This window comes from Salmo salar, chromosome 24, assembly GCF_965601325.2.
Source record: "Salmo salar chromosome 24, fSalSal1, whole genome shotgun sequence".
NCBI classification, from domain to species: Eukaryota; Metazoa; Chordata; class Actinopteri; order Salmoniformes; family Salmonidae; genus Salmo; species Salmo salar.
The window spans coordinates 15,848,165-15,873,299 of record NC_138314.1 but is presented as its reverse complement, the minus strand read 5'-3'; the positions used below and the strand labels follow the sequence as shown (position 1 = coordinate 15,873,299).

General features: G+C 43.6%; 2 protein-coding genes across 3 annotated transcripts; both read right to left on the bottom strand.

Moving 5' to 3' along the window:
- Positions 1 to 469: 469 nt before the first annotated feature.
- LOC106585047 (platelet glycoprotein Ib beta chain) lies at positions 470 to 9,253 on the bottom strand. The gene is made up of 2 exons (XM_014170801.3): positions 9,080 to 9,253; positions 470 to 2,854 (listed from the first exon to the last, which is right to left on the bottom strand). Exon 2 carries the CDS (start codon positions 2,838 to 2,840, stop codon positions 2,184 to 2,186), a length of 657 nt encoding a protein of 218 aa, XP_014026276.1. The 5' UTR covers positions 2,841 to 2,854; positions 9,080 to 9,253; the 3' UTR covers positions 470 to 2,183.
- A 1,909-nt stretch (positions 9,254 to 11,162) lies between these two features.
- On the bottom strand, positions 11,163 to 25,135 carry LOC106585048 (septin-5). Of its 2 annotated transcripts, XM_014170803.3 has the most exons (12): positions 24,974 to 25,135; positions 24,798 to 24,811; positions 15,789 to 15,879; positions 15,074 to 15,160; positions 14,831 to 14,954; positions 14,087 to 14,221; positions 13,716 to 13,833; positions 13,417 to 13,518; positions 13,185 to 13,281; positions 12,719 to 12,854; positions 12,420 to 12,522; positions 11,163 to 12,309 (listed from the first exon to the last, which is right to left on the bottom strand). In XM_014170803.3, exons 1-12 carry the CDS (start codon positions 25,017 to 25,019, stop codon positions 12,244 to 12,246), a joined length of 1,119 nt encoding a protein of 372 aa, XP_014026278.1. In that variant the 5' UTR covers positions 25,020 to 25,135; the 3' UTR covers positions 11,163 to 12,243. The 2 variants fall into 2 exon arrangements, with proteins under 2 accessions (XP_014026278.1, XP_014026277.1); XM_014170802.3 differs by lacking the exons at positions 24,798 to 24,811; positions 24,974 to 25,135 and adding an exon at positions 16,984 to 17,345.

Below are 25,135 nucleotides of genomic sequence, written 5' to 3'. Positions count from 1 at the left end.
CAAACTTTTGACTGGCACTGTATATGTTCAAATATGATTGATAGAGAAGTTCAAAAGTGTTCACCATTATGCTAGCTAATTTTCCACTGAATCTCACGTGTAAACAACATGAATCGTTGTGTTCCGACACTGACACAGACAGAGTAGGAAAGTTCCTTCCTTAAAACGTTATTCCGCAAGCTATTTCTTTATGCATTACAATATTTTTGAATGATCCAGTGAATATTTATGTTTTATGTGATGAAACTGACAAACAATAGCTATTATGACAAAGCTATACTGTGTATGTGTATGATGGTGAACTACACTGCGCTGTGTGGAAGTATATGGAATAGCCTATTGTAGTTTAATCCATGTATAGAGTAGAAATGCATGGCTCTGGCTGTAGTTATTAGGTCTAAAAAACGGATGTCATTGCAGGCAATTAGTCAAGCTTCTATTCCGACTGGAATGAAAATTCACAAACATATTTCCAATATCATTTTTAATGGGCTGGATTAGGAATGTTATATAATGAAAACCTCCAAATAAAATATAGAAAATAGCCAATAGCTAACGTGCGGTATCAAAGTACATAAACACAAACATGTATTACAAATAAATATAAATTGTGCTGATTCACCATCATATTGTAATTACACTGAACAAAAACATAAACGCAACATGTAAAGTGTTGATCCCATGTTTCATTAGCTGAAATAAAAGATCAGTGAAATGTTCCATACACACAAAAAGCTTATTTCTCTCAAACGTTGGGCACAAATGTGTTTACATCCCTGTTAGTGAGCATTTCTCCTTTGCCAGGATAATCCATCCACCTGACAGGTGTGGAATATCAAAAGCTGAATAAACAGCATGATCATTACACAGATGCACCTTGTGCTGTAAACATTAAAAGGCCACTCTAAAATGTGCAGTTTTGTAACACAACACAATCTCAAGTTTTGAGGGAGCGTGCAATTGGTATGCTGACTGGAGGAAAGTCCACCAGAGCTGTTGCCAGAAAGTGTTATGTTAATTTCTCTACCATAAAGCCATCTCCAACGTCATTTTAGAGAATTTGGCAGTACGTCCAACCGGCCTCACAACCGCAGACCACGTCTGGTGTTGTGTGGGCGAGCGGTTTGCTAATGTCAACGTTGTAAACAGAGTACCCCATAGTGGCGGTGGGGTTATGGAAAGGGCAGTCACAAACTATGGACAATGAACAATATTGCATTTTATCAATGCCAATTTGAATGCAGAGATACCGTAATGAGATCCTGAGGCCCATTGTCGTGCCTTTCACCCGCCGCCATCACCTCATGTTTCAGCATGATAATGCACGGCCCCATGGCTTGCATACTCACCAAACATGTCACCCATTGCACCACTGAGCTAGTTTGGGATGCTCTGGATCGACGTGTACAACAGCATGTTCCAGTTACTGCTAATATCCAGAAAGTTTTCACAACCATTGAAGAGGAGTGGGACAACATTCTACAGGACACAATCAACAGCCGGATCAACTCTATGCGAAGGAGATGTGTTGCGCTCCGTGAGGCAAATGGTGGTCACACCAGACACTGACTGGTTTTCTGATCTTTTAAAAAAAATCTGTGACCAACAGAGGCATATCTGTATTCCTAGTCATGTGAAATTTCAATTGACTGAATTCCTTATATGAACTCTAACTCAGTAAAATCTTTGAAATTGTTGCATGTCGCGTTTATATTTTTGTTCAGTATATATACATCCGTATCCTTTAAAAATGCACCAATTTACAGTTTTGTTTTATTATTGCTATCTAAATAAATTATAAATAGCAGCTTTAAAACAATGACACAAAACAGCATTATTAAATGTAAATTAAATGTTATATTCTATGTACTATTGATTCATAGCATGATATATTATTCCAACAGCGTTATTGACTGATGTAAGCAACAAACACATTGCAAGAAGTCTCTGAAAATAGATGCAGAACCACTTCGATTTAGCCTAATTTCTTGTCCTGCGAGTTTCTCTGAAATCTCCAGTTTCCAGTGAATCTAACAAGTCCTTTTCTCCTCATCCTCATTCTTTTCTTACCACAGACCTGAAAGGGCTCCATCATTTTATTGCTCACCAGCTTGTCCCCTTCAAGTGTCTCCTCTTCCTCTTCTCTCTCCTTGCCTACCTGGCCCTTCCCTCCCCTCCCCTCGTCAGATGATGCTGTCCTTCATGGGCTCATACTCACTATACTCATTACTCATAAGCCCCTCCCCCAGCAAACTCTCCTCTGTGGTCATCCGGGCCTCGCGGGACAGGCTCTCAAACCTCCTCAGGAACACAACCACAGCAGCCAGCAGCCCCGCCTGCACCGCCACGAACACAAACAAACACACCTGGGAGGCCATTGCCAAGTCACAGTACCAGTAGTGACAGGACTCCAGCACCTCCTCCTCAACCAGGTAGGCCACCAGCCTCCCTCGCAGGCGGGGAGGGGAACTGCAGGTGATGTTGCTGTGGCTGGTGTAGTTGGCAGGTTGTCGGAGCAGCCAGGCACGCAGGTAGAGCACACCGCAGTCACACGCCCAGGGGTTTCCATGGAGCGACACGGAGCGGAGGGAGGAGAGGAAGTCCAGAAGGCTGTTTGGAAGCGTGGTTAGCTGGTTGTCGTGAAGATGGAGCTCGGTGGTGGCAGGAGGGAAGCGGGAGGGTAAGGAAGAGGTGGTGAGGGCACGGCTGCTGCAGTCTACCCGAGCACCATGACAGGAGCAGTACAGGGGACAGCTTGATGACCCTTGAACCCTCCCTGGGGTCAACAAGAGGAGGAGAAGACCCAGGAGTGGGGTAACACATGGCAGGAACCCCCTCATCCTCACTGTCAACTCTGGAGAGAGAGAGAGAGAGAGAGAGAGAGAGAGAGAGAGAGAGAGAGAGAGCGAGAGAGAGAGAGGATATGTCATACTGAAAGGGTGGAGGGGAAACAATTACAACTCATGTCTGTGGACGTCTCTGCCATGTGAGGGATGTAGATATCATTTTAGTGTGAGAAATTAGTGATTAAAAGAGAACATGTCATTCCAAGCTTGGGAGATAGCCACGCAAAGGAATACATATTTCCGGAGAGCGGGTGCCAAAGATGCTAGTTTGAATTCTTGAAAAAAAAGTGACGATTAACTCCACTGGAGTAGTCCCCTTGTTAAATGAAATAAAATAACTTGTGAAAAAATGGGACAGTGAGGATTCACAACTTGGGACAGCGTAGCAGGGTCAGGCAGATCACCTTGCCTCTCTCCATGTAACAGTTAAAGTTGGAGTTAGTGTTAACCTAATATTATAAACATAACTAACATCTAACCATGCACAGAAGAACGAGTTACTACTATGGAATGTATATTTTGAGGATTTGAAAATGACATCTAACCTTTGATCTTAATAACAATTCAGGGTAACACTACATTTACACGTGTAATTACACTGTAACAAGTATTGTAGTAAATTGTAATAACTCATAGTTACACTGTAATAACAACATGTAGCTGGTGGTAATTGCAGTCTGTAATTACAGCGGTGTAACAACAAATGCTTGTTACCATGCTTGTTACAAATGGGCAAGTTTCCACTAAATTCATAAATTTAGTGTTTAGTTTCTTCTCAGCTGCATCTGATTCAGTACTGACGATCACAAGGTTGTAACCCCTTGTGGACAGATGCTCTGGGTGTCTGAGATTACAACGGTTGGAGGCTCAATAGCCTCAAATTACTTATCCATGAATGCACACTCTTCAAAATCTCCACTCAATGTTGTTGCTAGCACTTTCTCCCAAAAAGTGTACCATCTGGGTTAACTTGGTTGAGTTTACAAAAACAGATCAGATATAGGTCAACCTCACTGACTGGGCTCTTCCGTATGGGTGTCATCCCAGATTATAAAGAAAAATAATAACTTCTGATTAATGTGTACATTACCCATTATGACAAGCTGAACCTCCATGCCATCCAAGTGAGAAGTTAAACCCACAAGTACACCACAGAGTATAATGTAATTATTAGGTGTTACACAGGATGTAGCTAGTTAAAATGAAATATATCTTGATGTGTACTTACTTGTAATTATTGTGTACCTACAAAGTATGTTACCCATTCTGACAATCGAATCATCAGCTTCTGAAAGCGTCATCCAAGTCAGAAAATCTACACAGTAATACACCACAGAGTACATATCTGTAATATCTGCATAAGTACAAGGTTGTTGCTAGTTGTTACACAGGATTTTGCTATTTAAAGTTAAGTGTAACTTTATAGTTACCTGTGAGCAAGTTCTATATAATGACTTATTACTCATTACCAAGTGAAAATACCTACAAACAAAAGATGAGCTTCTACTTTAGTCAACTTTATTGCAACATGTAAAATACCTTACATTTCTTTCAAAATAACAAGGATTTTTATTGCTAGATTAATACATTGATTAATTAGATTAAGCAAAGATAAAGGCTTACTCAATAACATAAAAATAACTATTTTAGTGGTGACTCAAATCTGTAACCTCTAGTATGGCGAGTAGCCAAGATAGCTAGCTAATTTAGAAAAATGGGAATGTCTTTTCCTTCTAATTTAACATTACAAGTAACAATAGAAATCAACAACTCTGTCTCTGACTGTCTTCATCAGTTTCTTTTTTGTAAGCATTTTCCAATCATGGAGTCTGAAGCCTTGTGGGAATCTGTGGTAGAGAAAAAGAATGTATGATAATTTAGCATAGACACTTTACATTAGCCCTATTTATCGTCATCATGATTTCTATAGTTTAGGCATACAGCTAGCTAGACCAAGCTGTTACCTAGCCAGTTGTTCTGTTATCCAGCTAGCAATAATAGTGTTTGTGTTGACACAAGTATATAGCTAGCTAACGTTAACATGCTGGGTGTGTATCAAATCAAACTTTATTTGTCACATGCGCCGAACACAACAAGTGTAGACGTTAGCGTGAAATGCTTACTTACAAGCCCTTAACCAACAGTGCAGTTCAAGAAGAGTTAAGAAAATATTTACCAAATAAACTAAAGTAAAAAATAATAAAAAGTAACACAATAACATAACAATAACGAGGCTATATAAAGGGGGTACCGGTACCGAGTCAGTGTGCGGTGGAACAGGTTAGAGGTCATTTGTACATGTAGGTAGGGGTGAAGTGACTATGCATAGATAATAAACAGCGAGTAGCAGTAGTGAACAAAACAATTTGATTAGTTGTTCAGCAGTCTTATGGCTTAGGTAGAAGCTGTTAAGGAGACCTTTGGTCCAAGACTTGGCACTCCGGTACCGCTTGCCGTGCAGTAGCAGAGAAAACAGTCTATGACTGGCGTTTCTGGCAATTTTATGGGCTTTCCTCTGACAACGCCTATTATATAGGTCCTGGATTGCAGTAAGCTTGGCCCCAGTGATGTACTGGGCCGTACGCACTACCCTCTGTAGCACCTTACGGTCAGATGCCGAGCAGTTACCATACCAGGCGGTGATACAACTGGTCAGGATGCTCTCGATGGTGCAGCTGTAGAACTTTCTGAGGATCTGGGGACCCATGCCAAATCTTTTCAGTCTCCTGAGGAGGAAAAGGTTTTGTCATGCCCTCATCACGACTGTCTTGGTGTGTTTGGACCATGACAGATCGTTGGTGATGTGGACACCAAGGAACTTGAAACTCTCGACCCGCTCCACTACAGCCCCGTTGATGTTAATGGGGGCCAGTTTGGCCCGCCTTTTTCTGTAGTCCACGATCAGCTCCTTTGTCTTGCTCACATTGAGGGAGAGGTTGTTTCCCTGGCACCACACTGCCAGTTCTCTGACCTCCTCCCCATAGGCTTTCTCATCATTGTCGGGGATCAGGCCTATCATTGTTGTGTCGTCAGCAAACTTAATGATGGTGTTGGAGTCGTGTTTGGCCACGCAGTCGTGGGTGAACAGGGAGTACAGGAGGGGACTAAGTACACACCCCTGAGGGGCCCCAGTGTTAAGAATCAGCGTGGCAGATGTGTTGTTGCCTACCCTTACCACCTGGGGGGCAGCCTGTCAGGAAGTCCAGGATCCAGATGGAGGTGTTTAGTCCCAGGGTCCTTAGCTTAGTGATGAGCTTTGTGGCCACTATGGTGTTGAATGATGAGCTGTAGTCAATGAACAGCATTCTCACATACTGTAGGTGTTCCTTTTGTCCAGCTGGGAAAGGGCAGTGTGGAGTGCAATTGAGATTGCGTCATCTGTGGATCTGTTGGGGCGGTATGTGAATTGGTGTGGGTCTAGGGTATCCGGGAGGATGCTGTTGATGTGAGCCATGACCAGCCTTTCAAAGCACTTCATGGCTACCGACGTGAGTGCTACGGGGGCGGTAATCATTTAGGCAGGTTACCTTCGCTTCCTTGGGCACAGGGACTATGGTGGTCTGCTTGAAACATGTAGGTATTACAGACTCAATCAGGGAGAGGTTGAAAATGTCAGTGAAGACACTTGCCAGTTGGTCCGCGCATGCTTTGAGTACAAGTCCTGGTAATCCGTCTGGCCCCACGGCTCTGTGAATGTTGACCTGTTTAAAGGTCTTGCTCACATTGGCTACCGAGAGCGTTATCACACAGTCATCCAGAACAGACGGTGCTCTCGTGCAGGTAATACCCTTGGGGTACAGGGATACCTAAATAACTACCTACTAACTACGTACTATGCTAAATTCAAGTATCAAAAAAGGCTAAACCAATTGCATGGAAAACTTACTTTCTCATTCCTGCGATGACGTTTTTGACCTACAACACTTTCTCAGCAATCGTGTCTAGATTTTGCAAACTGACCTTCTCTGTCCGTTTTTGCTGACTGTTACATGATGTCAGCGTCAACTCCTGAGGGAAGGTTCGAGGTCTTCTTTATTTCGAGTGTGTTGAGCAGATGGGCAGATCTTGACATGACGCCTTAATTCTTGGATAAATAAATCATTGCACCAATGCATCCCATCCAAAAGTGAGAATGCTCCTCAATAGTGAAACCCTTGCAAGGTTACATTATAGTCTTATGACCATTTTAAGTGCATTTATAAACCATTCAGTGTCCACACAGGTGGGGCTCTGCCCCAAATGTTTTGGAAAAAAAAATGGGCTTGCCTCTTTTACATGTTATTTTGCCATTAATATGTGTCACACATCAGTTTGCAAACAATGAAAAAAAAAAAATATATCATTGAGTTAATAAAGCCGCTTGCAAACATGGTCTCTTTTTTGTTTTCTTGAATAAAGCAGCTCCAAAATGCAAGTGTTTCAGCCTAGCTCAGTGCTTCTGTGGTGGTGGGGCAAGCCAGCAGAAAATATGGAGTGTTGCGTCGTGATTGGCTCAGTATTCTGTCACTCATGGGGATACAACGTCACCGCTAAGTCTAATGGTAGATTTAGAAAATGCAATCCCCTTGGGTGCTGCCATAGAGTTACGTTAGAAGTACCCATCCAAGAAGGCTCAAGGTCACTGGCCACAGATAAAATGACGTCAAATCATGTTATATCTACGGTAGCTTTGATTGGACTGATCATACTTTCAAAATCTTAGCTAGCAGTCATCATCATGAATGAAGTCGAGAATCTACTGGCAAATCCTTTTTAATCCTTGTCATATGAAGATAAATAATTAAGAGAAATTATAGATAAAACGTGTATGTGCTCATCGGCCATTGGACATAAACATGAGACAACAAGTTGGAAATTGCAAATTCAACAATGAGTGGTGAGTCCAAAAATGTATTGTATGCTGCTGCATAAATGATGTAATATGCCAGGGAGATATGCATACTGTAGCTAAGAAAGTAATACAAAGTGCATGTTGTGTAGTAAGCTGTTGGTAGCCCATGTGCCTCACCCTAATAATTTGGTCTATTTTCACCTCTTAATTTTGCCTACTGTTCTGACTTGGTGGTGCACATGTAGCTTGTAACCTGTTTTTGAGAAATGTAATCATAGAACATTGTAAAAGCTTTCATTCTCTGCTTAGATGCCCCATTTATTTATCCCACGGTTCTGACTTGGTGTACAGGGAGAACAATGTAAAAACGGCCCATGTTCTGAATTCTATCGCTGTACATGTCAAAAGTGCTGAACAAATAGTTATGACTACGTCTGTCCTAGCTCGCTCATTGATGTCTTAATCAAAATTACGGATAGCCTTTTATCCGCTTGTCGTCCCCTTATGCATAGTTTGTACATCTCAGTTGTCAGTAGAAACCACATTTGTTTAAGCAAGTCAGCCATATCAGCTATGTTTTTTTAAAAGGCAGTAAATGAGGCTGAATTAACTGTTTCGCTGCCACTATACACTGCTGTAGCAGTGTATAGTGCAATTAATGTATTGTTTGGTGTTGTGTTGTGGCTTTGCTGGCATGCATCCCACAATTTTTTTTCTGTTGCCCCACCAACATTTACATGCTAAAATTGCCACTGAAACCATTATTCAACCAAGCTTAATAGACATACAATGTAATCTGTCTAAAAATGTTTAATTGGTGCTTAAAGTAATTGACCCATTATTTAACAATTTAAAGTATTTATTGATGTGAACCGTTTGTAAACCCGTTTTTGCCATTGGGCCTGGGAATCAGACTCCAGATCTTTATTGCAGCGTTGTGTCAATGAGGTGGTCGGTTTTCAGTTGGCTAACACTTATCATGTGGTTTGTGCAGGGGGAAATATGGTGCGTTGAGATGCTATCGGAAACCTTAACATTTGTAACAAGCACGGGAAGAAGCATTCATTGTTACAACCCTGTAATTACAGACTGCAATTACCACCGGTTAACATGTTATTAAAGTGTAACTATGAGTTATTACAATTACAATACTTGTTAGTGTAATTACATATGTGATTACACTGTAATAGGTACCCCTTAAAATGAAGTGTTACCCAGTTCAGTTATACACCACAGTAGTTCTCTACAACTACCGCTGGATGAAAAACTTCTCTTTGACAGGTTATTCAGACATCTGAGACCATTCTCCAATCAGACACTGAGACAGCCTAATAAAACAGTAATGTTATGGTCATACTGAAAGGTGTAATGGTCTTGTTATGGTTAGGAGATGGTGACTTACCTTTGCGTGTGTTCGTGGCAGGAGTGGTTGGTGAGACTGTGCTACTAGTCACTCAGAGGCATGAGAGTGTATGAAGTCACAGCTGGCTTGCCCTGATAAAACACCCTGATGGGACACAGGAAGGACACAACTATTTCATGCCAGCAGCATTTTATTCCTTATCACTGCCCATAGATGCTCCTGTCTGGGAGGCCAGATGTACGTTTCAGGGGGATTTATGTATAAAGTTAATACTTCCTTCTCTCTTGGTACAACCCAGGGTAAACTGTCCCTACAACGGCTCGTAGGTTCACCATCTCCCACAGTAACTATACTATAGTTGCAGCGAGGCCCTTCCCATCATTCAGCTCCATACAGTCAGTTGAGTTAGTGATAGATCTAACACTGTGGGCCAGAGGGGTAGTGAGGTCCAAGGAGATAAACTGTGACTCAGTGCTTTATTCAGCTACAGTAGTGTCGTGTCTTTGGCATCATTAAATTGAAGACTGTTATTTTATCAAGTCTGTAATTATTATTACGTGATTAAACTAATCATGTAAATGTAATTAACTAGGAAGTTGGGGCACCAAGGAAAATCTTCAGATTACAAAGTTATAATTTTCCTAATATAACTCTTCAGATATTTTAATATCTGATCAATTAGTCTTCTAATTAATGAATTATTCTTTACCTCACGTTAGTCTCGTTCCAAACTTCGTAAATTGTTGGTTATCTGCACGAACCCAGTCTCTGCTATGAATCATCCATACATCAATTGTCTTAATCATTTATTTACTAACTAACTAAATAATCACAGAAATGCATAACAAACAAACAGTAGGTATGGTTACAAGGAAATGATAGGGGAGGTTCCCTAGTGGGCTAAACCAGTATGGCGGCTTGGTAGACAAAGGGACTGAGAAGGGCGGGAAAGACAAAAGACACTACACAGTTGATAATTAGAATAATTGAAATGCTAATCCTTTGCACATGAATGCTCACTCATTCGGGAATAATTGCAATCAATATATATATTTACGCTCGGTGTATCGTCATGATCTCTGTTGGAATCGTCTGTCTTTCTGTTGGAAAGTTCATCTGAACTTATCTATCTCCCATGAAGTCTGAATGAATACTTCAGAGTCCCATTCAGAAATGTTCTTATAGAATAGATGTTTCGGCGGTTGTCGGTCTTCGCATTCAGTCGGCATAAATTCTAGCTGCAGACTAGAAATTAGTATCGAAGATTTGCTCTTATTCTGTCGGTATCGATAGTCTCAGAGTTTAACAACCATTACAACCTTTGCTTATACTGAAGGTATGCATGGTCTCTACTCAAACCTTAGCCTTCTCGGTAATCGAGGTACGCATGGTCTAAAGTGGGCTTCTCCAGGTGGGGGTTTTATTCAGGAACTGTGGAAAAGCTGATCCCTGTCTGTGCTCATGTGGGCGGGCCAATGACTTAGTGAAACTTTAAACAGAAATACAATTCTCTCACATTAACGGTTTAAAATCACATTACACAATTAAAAAAAAATAGTTATCTTTACTCATTCATTTTATACAATAATTAGATGCAAGCCTCAGAACGGAGGCTCCTGTATAAACAGAGTTATGGTAATGTGGCTGTACTGTCTTTCCTGAGGTCACAATCATAAAACAAAAACGGACCGGTCGTAGCTGAATTTTCCACCGACCATTTCTACATTCTCCAAAACATGGATATTGTTCAGTTCTCAAGTTCTGTGATGTAGAAGAAGTTCCTTTGTTCTACTCTGAAACTCTCTCTGACTATAATGCCTGTCCATGAGGAGTCTCCTCTAGACATTTACGACCTGAGATAACAGAGCCTGGGTATAAGAGGGAGAGAGGGGGAAGGCACTCGCTATACCCAAAGAGGGCCACGTCATGACAAAAGGAAGACTTCCCCCACACAGGCCTGCCTGCATGGGGCCTACAGGATGTCTCAGGGCTATGTCTCAAATGGCACCCTGTTCCCTGTATTGTGCTTTAGGGCTCCGTGCTTGCCTAAATATTAGTGACCGTAAGATCGTACTAGAAACCATATACTTTATTTAGGAAATAACTCAGCTAAAGAAACACATGAATCCAGACTGTTTATTCATCATCATAAACAGGTCACTAGTTCCCCAATGTTTTCTGAGCACAAGCACTATAAAAAGCCAAACACCATCCTGAACAACACAGCCAGAGGGCAGCATACTCCACACACTATATGCCATATTGGACAAAAGCATATACAGTAGCTGCTCTTAAAAGTTAGCCTATTTTTACCGTCACATAGTGGTACTGAGGCATAGCTCAAAATGCATTTAAGAACAAACACATTGCATCATATGAGAGTGGAAATTAAGCTCTAAGCAGTTATGAGTAACTTCGGCATGCTGGCACATGCACCACTTACTGAACCTACCCTTTCATTAGCTATGTAAGTCAAAGGGTCTCAATGCACTGTAAGGTAAGCAAATGTCGCTGAAGACATTTTCAATCTGACTTGCAAGCACCAAGACATTGTTAAAAGAAGAAAAGCGAAAAGGGTCTTCCCAACAAGTTGAAGTAGAGACCAGCAGTAAAAAGGTAATAAGTTACATTTGTTTAGATTCTTTAGGTAGCCTATTATTAAGTCTGTACCAAAAGCACAAGAAATGCCACTGAAAGGGAAAACAGATTCTCACCGTATCAAAGCAGAATAAGGTTCTCGTAATACAGGGTCATACATCTCGAATCACACAGACACACTCACTCAAAATCAATAGACTCAAACCTTAACATCAGTAATATTGCCGTTTTCCAAAACATCTTATGCGTATTCATAACCTGACAGAATATCCCAAAAGTATTCAGCATATTCATAAATTAGATACATTTAACAGGTCATTTAAATAACATGTTTATATTATGTCATATGCTATGAGGACTGTTCATAATATTAAATGGGGTTCAAAATGGACACCAGGTACAGTAAAAAACTAAATCCACACCAATCCATGACCAATGAATATACAGCAACTGTTCCCCCCCCCCCCCAACACAATGCTGATTATATCAGTAAATAACATGTTGGTATGTATGGTACTTTTTCCATTTGTTCGTCTGAAGTTGTGGATGTAAATCAGTGGCTGGCCAGCAGATGGGGCTGTAGTCTTGGTCTGCCAGGGAGGCGCTCACTGGTCCTTCCCATCATGGATCTGCTGCTGCATCTTATTCAGCATCTCCTGCATCCTCGCCAACTGCAGAGAAAGAGAGTGAGTGAGTGGTAATGACATTTTTGTCTTTTCTCACAGGACATCTTTCTAGAAACTGGAGACTAGCCTGTTTTGGTGATGTTACCCATAATTACCTCTTCATCTTTCATCTTGATGAGTCTATCGGTCTCCACGTCGGGGGTGGGCAGGGGCAACATGGGGATCGGGCTCTCCATTCGGTTGTCCTGCGTCAGTTTACTGAGGGGAAAAGACACAGGGAACATGAATACAGACTCATACACAAGGGCATGCAATATTAATAAACAAAACTAAAGATAATCTCAACACCAGCAATAAACAAAGCTACTCATACTTTCTTTTGCATTCTCTCTGACCTCGACTAATATATATAACACACACACACACACAGCCGTGCACGCAAACATACACACACCTGGTCATGTCCTGTATACACTGCGCTCTGTAGTTCTCATAGTGCACGTCACAGGTCACATCTTTGAGGTCGTGCATGTGGGAGCGGATCAATATGTTCCTCAGCTTCACAAAGTCACAGTGAGACTGGTTCTCCACTGAAACACAAAACAGACAAACTGGGTCATATTACACTGACATGATTTGCTAAGATAAAACATTCCTTCTGTTGTATCCACCAGAACTGATGCACTGTGTAATATTAGGGACATGAATTTCTACTTGACCAAGTGTTCTGAGCAAGAAAACTCCTGAGCCTAATCATAATGCATTGGTTGAGACATAGCGATAGTTGGTCGTTTTTCATATTTTGAGTTAGTAATTTTTCCTTCAAAAATTGTCATATGTGAGGAAAAGCATGCTCTACCATGCAACTTAGAGTCAAAACCCTGAGTAATATTGTTGTGTCTTCCATTGTTGTCACCCACCTTCCACAATGCCCCATGGGTAAAGTCTCCCTCTTACTCTCTGGCCCCTGGCCTCAACCACAGTGTTACTGCCAATCACTGCAAACGGACAGCACTCCTACGCACACACGCACACACAGGATTTGGCATGATAGATTGACAAGGGATGGTTGAGTTTAGTGGTCTCGTTCCACTTGTAGATGTCTTATTGATGTTCAGTCTCCAGCTGTGTGGCTCCAGCTGTGTGTCTCACCTTCAGTTCTTTGTCCAGTTGTTTAAACTCCTCGTCCTCATCAGAGTCACACTCTGGGAACTGGTACACCTTAATGCCAAACCTCTCAATCTCATCACGGACCTATACACACACACAAACACGCCACATTGCACTGGGTGAGACATTGTTTGGAGGGGGAGTGCAGAAGCTCTGAGGGAGTTGCTCTTAACTAAACCAAATTAAAATGACTAAGTTCCCAACGTTCCTGCAGCCAGCCTTACCATCATAACGCGAGACCTGCTTCAGCAGTTGCAGTCTGTCTGCTCTGATGGACTCACCCTGTCTTTGAGTTTCTTGATCTCGCTGGGAGTGAGACAGTCAGCCTTGGCGATGAGAGGAACCACGTTCACCTTCTCATGGAGAGCCTTCATAAACTCCACATCTACTGGACGCAGTCTACAAGGGATAGGAGGAGACAACCTGGTCAGTGTGTGTGTGCGTGTGCCATGGAGGAAAAGCGCACACCGACTATGAGTAAGGTGGAGAATAATAACAGTGTTTGCTGGTTGAGTTGTATTGGTGCTGTTTACATAGTATCCTAAAGGTATATCCTCCTCCTCCACACTAAGGATGTTTTATTACGATCTAGTCATCACAGCTCTACCGGTCACTAGCCCATCACATTCTTCTGTCTGTGTATGCGTGTTACCCATGTCCAAATGGAGGTATGAAGTAGAGGCAGCAGTGGACTCTGTTGTCCTGGATGTTCTTCCTGTTCAGTCCACTCTCGTCCCTGAAGTACTGCTCAAACTGCTGGTCAATGTAGTCGGTGATGGGCTTCCAGCTGCACTCGCACACGACACAATCAGTCAAGGCTTGCAGGAACAACGTACAAGATTCATTGCCGCCATCATTCCTATTTTAGGTCAATCTACTAACCCATACAGAAGCCGTACCCCTTTCCTGCAGTCAAAATGACCAAATCGCCCTCTAGTGGGCTCATGGCTGGAATGTTATTAATAAACCCTTTTTTTAAAAGCTGAAAATCAGGTGTTTCTATGTCAGATGGTTTTGTTACATTTCAGTCTTCTGTGATGTATATAATTAAGCAATAAGGCCTGGGGAGGTGTGGTATACTGTCTGATATACCATGGCTTTCAGCCAACCAGCATTCAGGGCTCAAACCACACAGTTTATGAAGTGTAATATTGGGATACAAACTCAAAATTGAATACATTTTAACTCTATATCTGACATGGTACAGGTGTCTTCTTTTTTAAGCCCATAACCATGTGTGTGAGGTTTATACTTCTGTTTCAAAGTAGATTTGTTTAAGACTTCCAAGAATCTCTGTGTGTGACCCTGATTTAGCCCACTGCAGTAAAAGGTTAAAGAGTCTGTAGGATCAGGGCAGGGCTAGGCCAGGATTAGTTGAGGACTAGAGAGGTCCCACCATTCATTGTTGTTGACAGCGTCTCCAAAGCCCGGCGTGTCTACAATGGTCAGCTTCAGCTTCACTCCTTTCTCCTCAATGTCCACTGTGTGCTTAATGATCTCTACTGTCTGGTTGATACGCTCTGAGAAAGGGAAGGTGAGAGGTAGGGATGGAGGGAGGGAAGAGAACCTCTGATGAGATGGCATTTAATTTTGCTGTTGTTGACATTTGAAGGAGTGTGTGTGTGTGTGTGTTACTCACCCTCAGCATTGAGAAGTTTCCTGTCCTTGTACAGGTCTGTGAGGAACAGGCTGTTGACCAGAGTAGATTTACCCATACCAGACTCTCCTGTAACATGACATACATACAGCATTATACAACATGTTTCTAACAGTGAGCAACGCACACACAGCCAACACGGAGTGAACATTTTTATTATTTTTTTTACCCCTTTTCCTCCCCAATTTCGTGGTATCCAATTGGTAGTTACAGTCTTGTCTCATCACTGCAACTCCCGTACGGACTCGGGAGAGGCGAAGGTCGAGAGCCATGCGTCCTCCGAAACACGACCCAGCCAAGCCGCACTGCTTCTTGACACAATGCCCGCTTAACCCGGAAGCCAGCCGCACTAATGTGTCGGAGGAAACACTGTACACCTGGCGACCATGTCAGCGTGCACTGCGCCCGGTCCGCCACAGGAGTCGCAAGAGTGCGATGGGACAAGGACAGCCGTGCCGGCCAAACCCTCCCCTAACCCGGACAACACTGGGCCAATTGTGCGCAGCCCCATTGGTCTCCCGGTCGGGGCCGGCTGCGACAAATCTCCAGTGGCACAGCTAGCAACTGCGATGCAGTGCCTTAGACCACCGCGCCACTCGGGAGGCCGGAGAGAACATTCATGAACACACACTAAGTACTTAATAGCACTGGGTCGTTTTACTTCTTTAAGAAAGCTACAATCAATACTTTCACTGACCGGCGACCATGAGGGTGAAGTCAAATCCCTTTTTCACTGACTTCCTGTGCACCTGGTTAGGGAGGGTAGCAAAACCCACATACTGCTTCTCCTGAGAGAGAGAAAGAGAGAGAAAGAGAGAAAGATCAATTCAAAGCAACATCCCCAAGAGCTGAATGAATGAGCGCAAAACTACCATTGAAATTAAAATACCGTTGAAATTCAAACTCCACCCACCATGCTACAATTACAGTTTGGAAAAGTCCATTGACAATAGGAGGGAGGAAAGGGGGAAAATGCATTCATAACATTCCATTTTGAATCTCTAAGACCTGGCGCTGTGCTTTTTCCACACACAGTGAGAGAAAAGTATAACCGATCTATGACTTTTCCACTACACAATGGCGTGCACAGCTGTCTATCTGGCTGTTCTCCCCATCCCCTTCTGATACCATTCACACATCATCCAAAGCTGCTCCTAATGCAGACCGTACAGAACTGAAGACTCCACACACACACACACACACACACACACACACACACACACACACACACACACACACACACACACACACACACACACACACACACACACACACACACACACACACACACACACGCCTTGCCAGTCTACCAAGGCCAGAGTCTGCCAGCCAACAGAGGCTGTATTGACCAGGCCTGAATGGTCCTTTTTAAACCCAAAACAAACACACATGCCAAAGAAATACTCAGTGAGGGTCTATTATAACTTGTCATAACCTGTCATATGCATTTCCGACAGCCCCTGGGGCACGGCTTAACTAACCACACACACACATACACACACAAACAAACAAAACACAGCATGCGTAGACATGGAATAGAGCCAGGGCTGAAGTCACACACAGAGAACACGGAAATCTACAGAGCTGGATTCATAACCTATGAGGAATAATACGAACTTCTGGTTTACTTCTAGGGTGTGTGTGGGAACACAAATCCCACAGACAGAACAAACAAACTATCCATAAATCTGTCATGAACCCATCAGGACATGACATAAGACAACAGTATGTCCTATCCACCTCTATACTAACATGACATGTTAGAGAGGGAAAGGTGTCTTTATGAGAGTTAGCTGATGTGAGTGTGTGAGACATTGACCCCCCCTCTCCCTTCCCTTTCCTCTCTCCTCAGTGTCCCTCTATCCCCTCTCTCGCCTGTTCCAGATTTTTACCTTCTGCCTGGAGGTTCTGACTCGAGGGCAAAGCAAGCGTTCCACCAGTTTCTCCTGCAGCATGATAGCATCCATACCAAGCCAACACCACACCAATAGGGGAAATGTTTTCCAACGGAGGACAAAAACAGAGCAACCTCTTCACACGCAGCCAGAACGCTTCTCTTACACACCCTCTACTCCTCTGTAACCCTCCGTTCGTCCACACTCGTCTTTCCTGTTTTGTCCTTTGTTCCTGCTCCTTTGTTCCTACTCCTTCTCTCCTCATCTCCCTTTATTTCCTCTCTTTCTCCTCTGCCCCACTGCTCCCTGTTCAGACAGGTAGGGAGGAATACTGACAGAGGTGAGCGAGAGCTAATAAGGGGGGGGGGGTTGACAGGAGGAAATAAAATGGGAGGAGAGAGAGCGCGAAAGGTAGTAAGAGGTAGCAGTTTAGGGGAGGAAGCGAGGGATGGGGGAGAGAGTGAGGGACGGAGGGGGAAAGTGAAGGAATAAAAAGACATTCATTCACCCTGTTGTCCCTCCCCCTTTTCGACCGTTAGATAAATAAAGCACTGACTGCAACAGTAACGACCTATATCAGCCCAGAGCGAGAGAGACAGACAGACAGACAGAGGGATAAACAATCTAGCCCATATCTGACCATAACAGCGATCATTTGTCAAAGAACACAGTGTCCTTTAACAGAGATACAAACCCTCTGTGTGGTTCAAGTGTGGACTTGTACGAGTCAGTAATCGGTCACATAGAGCTTAGTGAAGCTAGTAGGGACTCTCAACCCACCCCTGGGATAACACTAGCCAGAGATGAATGATTAAATGAAGAACCTAGCCAACGTCTAGACTGCACATCAGCCATACAAGTCATGGCTGTGGAAATTACACAAAGAATGAAAGGAGCCGTTCTCTCATTAGAAATGTGTGTAGCGGTACCAGAGTGGTACCAGAGGTCCCACTACTCCACACACTGTGAAACAAGACAGGGCGTGGTGGACAATTGTTGCCAGATGTTGGCCTATGGTGTGTGTGTGGGTGGGTTCAGGACGGGACACAGGTTTCAGGACAACTGGAGCTCAGAAAGCTATGATACCCCAGACAGAATGGGCAACATTTACAGAGGACATTCTATCTATGGTATGTTCGTGTAACTACTAATCAAGCTCTTGAATAGCTGTATCAGATGTATTAGTGCAGGGTTGGAACAAAAGCCTGAACACACTGTGGATCCCAAGGAGCTTTCTTCATGGGACGTCTCCAGAAGCTGTAATACCAAGCTACTTCAAATGAGGGAGACAGAGCTTTTATTTAAAAAATGTATTTAACTAGGCAAGTCAGTTAAGAACAAATTCTTATTTACAATGACAGCCTACCCCAGCCAAACCTGGACAACACTGGGCCAATTGTGCGCCACCCTATGGGACTCCCAATCACGGCCGGATGTGATACAGCCTGGATTCGAACCAGGGACTATAGTGATGTCTCTTGCACTGAGATGCAGTGCAGGGTACAGTACAGGGTACAGTACATTATGAATGCATTGGCAGCAGAAATAGCCTGGCTATATAGCACAGAACATTGTTTTTAGGAAGCGATAGGAACACATAAGATACCAGCAATTGACGGAAAACTTGACTCTTGAGAGTGAAACAAAAAAGGGGGGATTCATCTGAATAGAACAGAGGTCCTAGAGTGACATCACAATAGACCTCTTCAGGCCCCTCCCTCTCTCACTGGCCAGCTGTCCCTCTAGTAGGTCACTGCACCTTGAGCTCTCTCACGCAACGTCACACACACCCACACAACCTGATGCACGTGCACACACGTAAACATACACACATGGATACAGCTGACATCATCAGTTTAATAGAGCACATCCTATGGACAGTGTTAAAGGCAGGCCATGTGGAAGCCACTTTTCAGGGACACAGTCAGGCAGTAATAACCATCTCCAGCCCATCCATTACTTCCTGTGTCTGTCTGTCCTGACCTCTGTGGATGAAATATGATAGGAGAAACCAGTAAGCTGTCTGTCTGCTGTGACTATCACACTGTATGCTTCCCAAATGGCACCCTATTCCATTTATCGAGCACTACTTTTGACCAGGGCCCATTGGGACACAACCACAGATACCTTGGGCTCTGCCTGTGCGTTATTAGGGGCTAGCCAGTCAAAACACTCCACAATGTGAGGTGCTGGGGATTAAATGCTGAGTCATCCGAGGCCAAGCCCAGTCCTTCTGATGACAGAGTGAGAGACACACACACACACACACACACACACCTCCAGAGACAGAAGATGTGGAGAGGATACATTCTGTGATGTAGATATAAAGAGAGGTGACCTTTCCTGAAGACATCTCAGTCCTGTCCAACCATGCCTTACACACAATTAAGTCCGAAAGCAGAAACAAATGGTGGCAGGGTGTTAGACCAAAGATGCGTACAGAGAAAGGGAAGGTGATAAAGAGAAAGGGGGAAAGAGAGCGGAATGGAGGGAGGTAGAGATGAAGAGAGAGGGGGAACGACGGTGGAATTTGAAAGATTGAGAGACTGAAGATGAGAATGAGAGAAAGAGAGGCTCTTTGGACCCCCATCCCCCCCATCCGTAGTGTTTGTTCTCCTTGGAGATGTGAGTCTCTGGGTGCTAGGCTCTTCAGCATGCTAATCTAACAGCGTGTAATTGGCCTGGCAACAATAGGCCTTCTAAAGGACACTTGGCTAGCATTGCGTAGCCTAGCGTTAGCGTCTGTCTATTCAGCAAAACAATAGGCTCTTCCACAGCCTAGCGCCAAATTGACCCGTAGCCCATCCTTGTAAGCACTTCAGTAGATCTCTAAAGACCTATAAGATCACAAGGTGGAACTGTTAGCCACCACATACATTCGGAAAGTATTCAGACCACTTGACTTTTTCCACATTGTTAAGTTACAGCCTTTTTCTAAAATGGATTCAATTGTCCCCCCCAATCTACACACAATACCCCATAATGACAAAGCAAAAACATATTTAGAAAGCTTTGCAAATGTGTAAAAACACAAAAAAAAGGAAAAAAAATTATAATATCACATTTACATAAGTATTCAGACCCTTTACTCAGTACTTTGTTGAAGTACCTTTGGCAGTGATTACAGCCTCGAGTCTTCTTGGGTATGACGCTACAAGCTTGGCACACCTATATTTGGGAAATTTCTCCCATTCTTCTCTGCAGATCCTCTCAAGCTCTGTCAGGTTGGATGGGAAGCATCGCTGCACAGCTATTTTCAGGTCTCTCCAGAGATGTTCAATCGGGTTCAAGTCCGGGCTCTGGCCGGGCCACTCAAGGACATTCAGAGACTTGTCCCGAAGCCACTCCTGCGTGGTCTTGGCTGTGTGCTTAGTGTTGTTGTCCTGTTGGAAGGTGAACCTTCACCCCAGTCTGGAGGTCCTAAGCGCTTTGGAGCAGGTCTATCAAGGAACTCTCTGTACTTTGCTACATTCATCTTTCCCTCGATCTTGACTAGTCTCCCAGTCCCTGCCACTGAAAAACATCCCCACAGCATGATTTCCTCCAGACGTGATGCTTGGCATTCAGGCCAAAGAGTTCAATCTTGGTTTCATCAGAACAGAGAATATTGTTTCTCATGGTCTGAGAGTCCTTTAGGTGCCTTTTGGCAAACTCCAAGTGGGCTGTCATGTGCCTTTTACTGAGGAGTAGCTTCCGTCTGGCCACTCTACCATAAAGGCCTGATTGGTGGGGTGCTGCAGAGATGGTTGTCCTTCTGGAAAGTTCTCTCATCTCCACAGAGGATCTCCTGAGCTCTGCCAGAGTGACCATCGGGTTCTTGGTAACCTCCCTGACCAAGGCCCTTCTCCCCCAATTGCTCAGTTTGGCCGGGCGGCCAGCTCTAGGAAGAATCTCGGTGGTTCCAAACTTCTTCCATTTAAGAACGATGGAGGCCACTGTTCTTGGGGACCTTCAATGCTGCAGACATTTTTTTTTGGTACCCTTCCCCAGATCTGTGCCTTGACAAAATCCTGTCTCGGAGCTCTACGGACAATTCCTTTGACCTCATGGTTTGGTTTTTGCTCTGACGTGCACTGCCAACTGTGGAACCTTGTATAGACAGGTGTGTGCCTTTCCAAATCATGTCCAATCAATTGAATTTACCATAGGGGAACTCCAATCAAGTTGTAGAAACATCTCAAGGATGATCAACGGAAACAGGATGCACCTGAGCTCAATTTCGAGTCTCATAGCAAAGGGTCTAAATGCTTTTTCTGTTTTTTTTAATACATATGCAAAAAAAATTCTCAAAACCTGTTTTCGCTTTGTCATTATGGGGTATTGTGTGTAGATTGATGAAAAAATGAAAAAAATGTAATTGAATCAATTTTAGAATAAGGCTGTAAGGTAACAAAATGTGGATAAGGTCAAAGGGTCTGAATACTTTCCAAATGCACCGTATGATCCTTTCAGATCTACATGAATTGCATAGGCGGGAATGGGACAGGGGTTTAAAACTGGGGGAATAGAGGGACACTTGACCAGCGTATCCTAGCATTAGCATCTGCCCATTCAGCAGCAAGGGGCTGGTCACCAGGGAGTCCCCCAGGATACAATACAGTGGAAAGTAAAGAGCTATTGCGTCACAGGTGCTGGGAACTAGACATTCCTGCAGACGAGTGGAAGAAAACAAGTGTTCACACACTGATGGCCTTTATTGTGTTTGCCAAGGACAGGTTTAACTGGGCGCGCCATAATGACAACACATTTTATTATTTCATTATCAGATAGTGTTTGGTAATGTCCTCTAAACAATGCAGAATCTGTGTTTAGCGTTTATCGGCTCAATTTGCGTCACCATAGTAAGAAGGTTCCGCTTCCTAATGGTCCATTATATGGCTTTCATTCATCTTACAGTTGTCAGTTAAGCATCTTTCTAAATTCCTCAAGGGAGCTTTTCTTCCCACAGTAGGAGGTAAAGGTAGTCCTCTAATTCTCCTCATCATTTTCATTAGATCTTAGCTCCCAAATCTCTGATTCCTCCCCCCCCCAAACATCATCTAATCTCCAAGTTATCGAGGTCACCCAAACTCTTCATTCTTGAAAATGGGTCAGGCATGGGTTATTTTCAACAGCTTTTTAAACGCCTACCCAAAGGCTGAGACACGGCAAGCTGTACAGGGAGAGAGGGAGACCTGGGGTTAGAGATAAACTTGTTATTCACGTGTGTGTGGTCGTGAACTCCCTCTTACTCACACACACACTCACTCTACTGGATCATTGGCATTGCATACATGTTTTCAGTGTGACAATGACATCAGGTGCCAGAGAGCAGAAACATTTCAGTTCAGATAAAGAACAAAGACAAACACACAGAACACACTCAGGAGAGTTGAAAGTTGAGCTACCAGGTCAGGCAATTTACTGTAAACAACCACAGATAGGGGCCTTTTCTATTAAAAGCTATAAGCAAGTAAATGTAAATCTAGTGGAGGGTGTGGTAGGAAAATACATTTGGAGTGCTGTACAGAGTGCCAGTAGGAACATGGTAATGAATCAAAATAGGCTTGGAATTCCCATGACAACCATGAATAGGAGTTGGATGGCCTCGGCTGATAAATACATTGTGTGAATACCATCCTACACCATCTTTTCGATCAGAAACTCTGAGGCGTGTGTGTTCATAGGTAGCTAAGTTAATGAGTACATCTTTCCTCACGCCTGATTTAGACCTGGGAAACCATGCCATGTGAGTATACGGGTGCCAAGGAGAACTACAGATTCCACAGCATCGTAGATCTGTGATAACTGGGTGTCGTTAAATCGAAGCCTACACACGTCAGTCATCCTGAGGAATTGCGGATAGGTTCCTCTCCCAGCGTCTGAGAGTGATGAAAATGGATAAAACTGTTGCCTGGCAACATACCAGCACACCAGACTGTGATTGGCAGACCCAGTTTGGTGAAGCATAAGAGAAAAATGCTTCCAACCCACAATAATTATCATAGCAGGAGGAGAGAGAGGAGGAGGGAAGAAAGAGGAGGACAAAGGGGGGTGAAGGGGTTGATTTGAATGTGATTCACCCAGACTATCCTCTGCATCTCCCTCATACACACACCCTGGCAGTGACCCCACTCTGAGGGTCTCAGGCGGAGTGGGATATGCAAAAAGCACAATTCCATACTACACTTGTATGTGTGTGAAACAGGACAAATATAAGCACCCCCTATTAGACCTTTTGACACACACACACACACACACACACACACACACACACACACACACACACAACTTTACTACTGGTTGGTCCCTCTCACTATCCACGAAACCACTCCCCCTAAGCACCCGGCCAGGTCAGGCAGAGTGTGTGGGTGTGCTGTGGCAACAGACATGCTACTTGAATATCTCCAACACAGTTTTGCATAGCACAAACAGTATGATAAAATCTCAGCAATATAAAAAAAAAAGAAGAGAAAAGTCCTTACAGGGAAAAACAATCAAAGAAATTCCTTGGAGGATACACACCCACGCTGGACATTTCCAAATCCACACACAGGCTATTGCTACTGTATTAACTGTAATGTAGTAATCAAGGTCAAGGTCTTCGAGCGAGGTTCATTCCGCAATGCTGCCCATGTGATTTCACAGGCTTACTGAAAATCTATCTGCAGCAAACCCAGCTTACAGCTCAAACAATAAGAATGATGTTTGCTTGCAGTATGTGAACACCAGAAAGATCAGCAAGGACCAGTGGACCTACGGGAGCCATAGCCTCTGAATGACCGTAACACTATACTGTCAACAAGGCCAGGATATAGAAGCCTTACACTATATTCTGCAATTAGCTTTGACTGAGATAGACTTCAGCTAAAATGATGCCTTTAGTTACCATTGCTGCCTACTCAATGTAGCTACACAAGGTTCCAGTAACAACCTATGAACAGAACAGCATCTAAAGCTTCTGTCATCGTCACCCCCAGAGCAAAGAGAGAGGAGATCGATACACCTGAGACTCAGTGTGCTGCTGGTCTCCCACCAAGCTCCACCTGAGTTACGTATGGACACACACAGGACTCACTCAAGGGAATATATAAAATCGAGCTCATCTAACCAATAGATTTACATTTTTAGTCATTTAGCAGACGCTCTTATCCAGAGAGACTTACAGTAAGTGCATACATTTTCTTCATTCTGGTCCCCCGTTGGAATCAAGCCCATAACCCTGGCATTGCAAGCAACCCCGGGATTACAGAGGGAAAACAATGAGGCGATATAGAGCTGTGATGTACTGAGGATGCAGACAGAGATTGATCTAAAGTCTGTGATAATTAACAGCTAGTTATTTCGCTGACTATACCAATAGGCTTTCCAGTAACGATAACGAGCAGGTCACTGTCACACCCACAACAAGTGGCTTGCCTAGAATGATGTATGGATGCCCGAGGATGAGAGGCGAGCCCTTGGGTACCACTCGCTGCGTATGCATCTTGTGTCTCTGTCTCTGTACGCATAAATGACATCTTATCCTTCTGGCTGTGTGATGCTCACTCTACCCTGTATTGCGGTGGCATGACAACAACAGTAATCTTTACGGCATCGGAATGATGATGCTGCTCACGCTTACTAGGCCTGCTACATGGGCTATCTAAGCTATATGACGCCATACGAAGCGAATTTGGGGAAAAAAACGGAGTGTCTAGGCTACCACGCTTGATATGAAATATGATTCTATGTATCGCCCAACAGCCTAGACCTACATCAAAAGCGTTGAGCACAGATATATTTTGTACATATATACTTTTAATAGAAATAGGAATAAATGTTTTCCTTACCTCAATTGTCTCGTCTGTTCGTCATTGTGGGGGATGAAACACAGGTGGAGGGATGCAGAACGACGCCCATAGAGAATTTAGAAGGCGAGAGAGACCGACAGAGAAAGACAATCATTGAAATGGACCGCGTTATAATTGCCTTTATGCATAATCGTAATTATTATCCTTATGCTTACCCGATTTGATCGGGATACGGCTCTTGTATCGGATGTTGGTCGTCATTTTCGCCGCTCTCCTCCCCTCGGTGTCGCTTCAGAACGGACGGACTGCTCGGTAAACGCACGCGTCAGTTCCTTCTCCGCGCTACCACAGCAGCCAGACAGGTTGTGGGAGAGGGT